The sequence below is a fragment of the Botryllus schlosseri genome, chromosome 13, assembly GCF_051294905.1.
Source record: "Botryllus schlosseri isolate E-star chromosome 13, Bs_hap1, whole genome shotgun sequence".
Lineage (NCBI taxonomy): Eukaryota > Metazoa > Chordata > Ascidiacea > Stolidobranchia > Styelidae > Botryllus > Botryllus schlosseri.
The window spans coordinates 15238313-15245106 of record NC_137248.1 but is presented as its reverse complement, the minus strand read 5'-3'; the positions used below and the strand labels follow the sequence as shown (position 1 = coordinate 15245106).

At 39.3% G+C, this 6794-nt stretch overlaps 1 protein-coding gene across 1 annotated transcript; it reads left to right on the top strand.

The window, feature by feature from the left end:
• Positions 1 to 1625: 1625 nt before the first annotated feature.
• Positions 1626 to 6081, top strand: LOC145454837 (uncharacterized). Its single transcript, XM_080332833.1, has 4 exons — positions 1626 to 2202; positions 2609 to 2710; positions 5371 to 5510; positions 5574 to 6081. The coding sequence occupies exons 1-4, from the start codon at positions 1963 to 1965 to the stop codon at positions 5599 to 5601; spliced, it is 510 nt and encodes a 169-aa protein (XP_080188959.1). The 5' UTR covers positions 1626 to 1962; the 3' UTR covers positions 5602 to 6081.
• The last annotated feature ends 713 nt before the right edge of the window (positions 6082 to 6794 follow it).

Sequence of the window (6794 nt, the reverse complement as noted above, 5' to 3'; positions counted from 1 at the left end):
TATTGGAAAATAAATTGGATTTACCTACCACTATACTTAACTACATTCGGCCCTGTTATTCATAATCCCTAATGGTTACTGTGATATCACAGCAGGCATGGTGTGTTAAGTGAAAAGAAATATCTACAAGCTCGTAAAAATATGTTGGCCTACATTCATATGTATACGTTTGAAAATACTTCAGTGCAGCGTTATAAGTATATAAAAAACCTCCATTTAAATTACCCCAAAAAAATTGGTAAATTACCCCTTTGGGGGTAATTACCCCCAGGTTTGAACCACTGGGCTAAGGGGTGTCTGTGGCTTGGTTTATCACGCTATGAGGCCAAAGACCAACGTTTTTTTCGGAGGGGGGGGGGGGGGGGGGTTGTTGACGATGTGCTGTTTTTCGGTTCCCAATATTTGGGGGGGGGCGATGTTCGGTGTGGAGCTTCAAAAGGGGGCGATGAGTCGAAAAAGGTCGGGAACAACTGAATTAGACAATAAACTGTAACTAACATTCAAACAATTACACAATAAACTGTAACTGAGTCAGTAATTTTGTATAACTATATTGGTCGATTTTATCACCATTAAGGTTCACAGTGTCCTTTGTCATCTCGATAGCCTTCTGCCTCACGCACATCTGTAGTTAACGTAGGTAATAATATCTTTTCATTGGCAAAATCAAATTTGGGTAAACTTATTCAGTATGTGCTAGTCGCGCTTCAACGCTCAGGGGAGGACATATAGGCTATCGTTTTTACAGCTCAGATTGTAAATGCCATCTGCACTGTTACCTATAGTTCGCAGAGAGATTTATGAGTCATAGAGGGTAGTATGAATGCATAGTGGTGCGAAAGAAATATTTCCAGATGTAATTGTAACTATTGAACGAAATATCAGCGACAAACAATCATCAGTTATGTATACTTCGATTTCCAAGGGTGTTTTATCCCATTGAACAGGAATATAGCAACCCATTTTTATCAAGTATAAACGGTATCTACGATACACGATCAAGTTTGCTGCCTGAACACAAACGGAAACCGTCAAGTCTCATGTAGGCTAACTATACGTTTATCTCCGACTCGAAAATACCTTGCATCCTAGAAAAAAAACACGCATTATTCATGCCTCACATTGATAAGTATATAAGCCGCGCAATCGTGACATGCCATTTTACTACGGCCATGTATGAAGTGAACCGCCCATGCAATCTACAGTGTGGAAGTCAGGCATGGTACCAACAGTTATTGGGCTTGAGTGCAACTTTGATTACCCGTCAGCACCTGCTTGCGTTGAAAGTCTATCTGGAATCCACATCGGTGTCTATCATTGATGCAAGTGCCAAGTTGGGCCGCATTTTAAGTGTACAGCGTATAGGACAGTTATGCGACAGTAGCTGAACAGTTAAACTCAATACTTCAAATGTATCCTATACATTGCGACTAGCCTAGTGTTACATATGTTATGTATAGGCCTACCTGTTGCAGTATATAGGCTACCTATTATTATGTTGTATAACATTTGTCATCACGGTGGCGAAGTTCCTATAGGTTAGGGTTAGCATATTTTGAGATCCGTAAAAGAGGACACACTGAACAAGCTGTAGAAGTTGCTATAGCGAACGACAAAAAGGGCGATTTTTTATTTCACACAGCCAATTTCATTGGGTTGATTAAATAAGGTCATTTTCCAACTCGACTCCCGAAATACCCGTCAATTCGGACCTCATCTCGCGCGATTCGTGGTCTTTTGTGACATTTTTGGCTAAAAAAGAGGACAAATGCCCAAAAAGGAGGACGTTTGGGCGAAGGGAGGACATTTCTTGAAAAGGGAGGACAAATCCTCATGAAGGGAGGTGTATGGTAACGCTATACAATACGTATACTTGGCCTATTCTGGTAACCATGACTGACACTGGTACATTTTTCCAGCGAACCTAAACCTATAGTTAAAGCGTTATAGCAACCCTTCAGAATGTATTCACAGGAATCCGAGGCAAATAATCAAGGTGCAATGCTTCAACAACCGCAACCTGGAGATACAAACCAAGGTCAAATGCAACAAAAGCCTGGATATACAACTGCCCCAATACCTCCACCACAATACGAGCACGCGGTTTATCCCAACCAACCAGTTCCTGTACAACAAATGTCAGCTTATCAGCCTGGCGTCGTTGTAAACGAACCAATGATTCAGCATTATCCACAACACATGGTAATGATGTAGCGACGCTTTTTCAAGCAAAATATTTTCGACAGCATTCCTGTAAAACTAAGCTCAGTCGATACGTATAATTCTGATCAGAATCTTTGGAATAGGATTATATATAATGATCCTTCACTTTTTTCGACCCGACAACGTATGACACACGCTGATCGGATATTTACAAGACATGTTATGTATATCGACTGGTAATCAATTCAACGATTTGAAAGTTAATTTCTCAGTCTTATTAGCCACTCTACATCACGTTGGTCAGCTAGCTGATATTTTCCGTGAACTAGTGGAATCAATCTTACAGATATTATTGGCGTCAACTTGGGCCTACTAAATATACATCTGTCTTTAACTCGAATGTTCTTATACAGGTATATGATGAAGCATTTCTATTTCATTTCAGGTAGGTGAACCACCAGTACCAAACTACTTATGCTTATCCATCTTCACGACACTATGCTGTTGCCCCTGCCTGGGGATAGCAGCGATTGTCACTTCGAGTCAGGTATAATAGATAGCTAGTTCTTATCGGTAACATAACAAAAACTCTTAATTATGACCGCGTCTCGTTGGTTAAAGCCTTCGACATTGATATGCCCTTACAATCTGAGCCCTGCCAACAGAGAAAAACATTTCATCCAATGTAAAATTGCAATGAAATGTCGGACTTGGCCGAGTCATGCACAATAATTCGTGTACAAGTTGAGTCATTTTCTGTATTTCGGGAAAATGACTCAAATCAAGTCGATTCACCAAAACATCGCGACTCGAATCAGAGTCTAGTCGAATCGTGACGCATGTCATTACAACCAAGATACCAGTCCTGGGATGACTCGGACTATCAGAAATGTGGATTGACTCGTGAATCGGAGCAAAATTTACGAGTCAATTTCAAGTCATTAAGTATAATTGCGGTGTCGATAAAAATCACTGTGAGAGCGACCAATCATTCAATGATCGTGCGTTTTACCAATCCTCCATTACTGTTTTTTCACAAATCAATCAACCGCAAACGAAGTGATCGAAGCTTGCGTTGCCGTAACCCAGTATAGCAAAGTAATTTATTAGAAAAATTTCTATTTCTGTTCTCTGTTCTTACCTTAACCAGACCTCTTGTTTTCTTGAAATTTAATTCGAAGAGAGTTTATCAAGTTCTCAACCATTGGCGGTAATGTATTGCATCTTATTAAATATTTTCTCTGTTCTTTATTTTGGCAGGTAACTATAAACTGAGGTTATGCAATTACTTGCGTAGTTTGGGAGCACTACGTATATGTGAGCGATACAGCGCCTTCTTGCCTGTATATTTAACTCTAGTATTGCTTTCACAACTACATTCATTGCAGTAAAGAATTTATAATCTCGAAGACTTTCCGTGTGTCCCTTATCGAGAGTTAACGGCACAATAATAAGCATACAGAGAGAGATTCAAACGAAAACCAAATTGGCAAAATATGACGTAATAATACAATAATAAAAAATTACCGCTAGGCAAAGTCAGCTGTACCGGTAGTCATAACAAGAGACGAGAGAAAATCAAATTGTACTATAATACACGGAAGACAACACACAGACAAATAGCGGTATATATTAATGGGAAATTTTGAGATTATATAGAAACTCTTTCTGCCGACATAAATCCGGATTGGTCAATTATATTATAGTTGACTCTATGCTCATTCATCGGTTCAGAATCAATGACCACTCAATCTATATTTCAGAGAGTCACCAAAATGCAATGACGTTTTCATGCCTCATACTTCGAAAGGGCAACTTGACTTGATTTGTGACTTGACTTGACTCGACTTGTCTCTGGTCACCTCCAAAAATCGAGTGACTTAACTTGACTTGAGTCACCTTCGAAAATCAATTGACTTGACTTGACTCGTGTCAAAATGTGCAATGACTCTAAATGACTCGTGACTCGAAGGTAGTGACTTGATCCCAACACTCCCTGATACTAACTTTAAAATGCATCCATTTCGACGTGAGAAGCTTGCGAGTCGCAAAATGCCAAGATAAATTTGATTTGGGCCGCGTTCTGAAATGTTTAGGAAACACTGGCTCAACTGAAGGACAGCTTATTTGAGTTGCAATTGAAAAAATGGCAAGTGTTTGAGTGACAATGCTGTCGACGTCATTTGAGTGACTAGTACTGGGTGGGAGTGAATTGTATTTCTAGAGACCGAGATAACAACCGAGATACGGTTGACCGCATTGATTGCGACCCGTGTTCAACTTTCAAGAAAAAGGACATAAACTAGATAAAATTAATAAGAAGTTGATCATATTCGCTTTCAAGTACGCTTATGGTAGGAGGCTTATCTGGGCTCATTTTCGCAATATCATTCGTGGAAGCGGTGTCTTATAAAAGCCTATAGAAGTAGGCCGTGCTACAAGTCGGCTGTTACTGAATAAAAATGATGAAATGGACCTGGTGTAAATGACCAATTGGCCATAGTAGTCGGCGAACACTATGTATACCTCAAACAAACAAACAATGGTAGGTCGCATTCGTTGTAGTGTTTGGGCCGATTCACATATCAACTCCGCAATAAACCCTACGCGGTTCGGGTCTGATCGAGCTTGTTGGAGGAGAAAGATATAACTTACAAGTCAAACATATAGTGTATCGTGAATAAGATCTTGCATGCCGCAGTTAGCACTTGCACCACGGGTTGCCAACCACTGTTATAGCTGGTGCCATGTTAGTATTATTGACAGAATTTTGTAAAAACATTTAAGGAATGGATATGGAATAGGAGCCAGTGTGTTGAAAGTTTCGGCGGTAACAGTCGGTAGCTTGAAAATACCTGGATTTTGAGTAGGAGTTGGAGTCGTGGTAACGTTAACTATGACACTACCCTCCTGGTTTTGACAACGGGACAGGGATTATTCCGACAGGTATTAGTTTAGTTAGAGAAGTTTTTTCAATTTTATTCATAGTGAAAAAATGATGGTAATCGCATATTTATTGATTCCATGGCACGTTTATCATTCGAAATGGAGCGGTGGACGATGAAAAAACTATTTTTTTCTTTGTTTTCGAAGGCACATTAAACGTTTTCTGATCGTAGCCGATGCTGTTACGATAAACATGGGCATTCCGCAATGTCAGTGCATCTTGCAGCACCTACATCATCACATATAAAATTTGCTTTTCAGGCAAATTCTATGAAGTATTCAAATCCGCGCGAAGCAAAGCGTAAAGCAAAGACATCCCGCACACTGAACATTATTGGAATTGTTATCGGCATCATCCTCAATATCGTTTGCGTGGTGCTAGTAATTTCTGTGATGAATAAGTAAGACTGCAATGAAAATGTTGTACTATTTTATCGACTCACCAACTTAAAATCACATTTCAGAAGGCTTTCTAAACAACCATATCACTGACGGGAAGCAATATTGAATGAACAACCCACAGTCAAAGTATTTGGACACTCTATAACAATATGTTACTTTCGATTGTATAATACTTTCTTTTCACGAAGTATATGTGCTGTATATATTAGTTATGTAGTAAGCGAGCCATTTTATGCGTAATTGGTTGTGAGTATGTTTGTACTCTATATATGATGGGTTAGCCGCTCTGGCGATAGAGCCGTGATACAGCAACGCCATCAACGTATATTCATCTTTTGAGGATGGGTTTGTATAAACATTGCGAAAACAGCAAGGTCATATGATGATGATATGTGAAATGTGATAAATCACTTTTTAAAACGATTGTTTACAAACTTTACTATTGGGAATAAACAGAAGTCATTCCATATGTTCCATGCCGTACTGCTATTGGAATTGTTCGTATACAATACAGAGTAGTAGATCATAGGACTGTGAATAACGACATATTGTGAGTGTGGGGCCGTCTGTTGATTTGTTCTTTTGTCTTCATCGCTGGGATAACTTAATCTTTCAACCGTGAATGACAAAACTTCTGTGATATTGCACGCGAAGGTAACCCGTTGCAGAATGGATCTTACCTGATAGCCAGTGGGTAGCGAATGAGCCAAGCTCAAGCTATCAATGTTAAAAACCGAATAATCTATAGGAACTTGCATCATTCCCGATTTTTTTGACCAAACTAGAATCATCCAATCATTCAGATTCTCACGCGTGTTTTGGAGACACTTGATCGAAAATGGGCACCGCTCTTATTTATCAAGGTCGTCGAGCTCATAATTCCATGAAGCGTATAGGTTCTGATATTTATTTCCGTGAATTCTCCCAACTGCCCCATCACGTATTCTAGCAGATATTAGATATATTGGCATACATTTCTTGAAAAATATTATTGCCCGTTGCGCACAAAGCCGAAAACGGCGACATGGGTCAGGGCAACTTCACTATTAATAATAATTATTATAATAAAATTAACTGGTATTGTTAGAAAATAATATCATTATTACTATTTTTTCAAAAATGTTACCTATGGCCGTCACATCGAACGCATGAGGCTTCTTCTGCCGAGAATGGGCGGTAACACTCTTTCTTCCTTAGTTGTTTATTTGCGTCTTCGTTCTTCTTTTGACACCTGTGGTATTTATTCATCAGGGTATTTCCACCACGTTTGAACGATAGCTTAA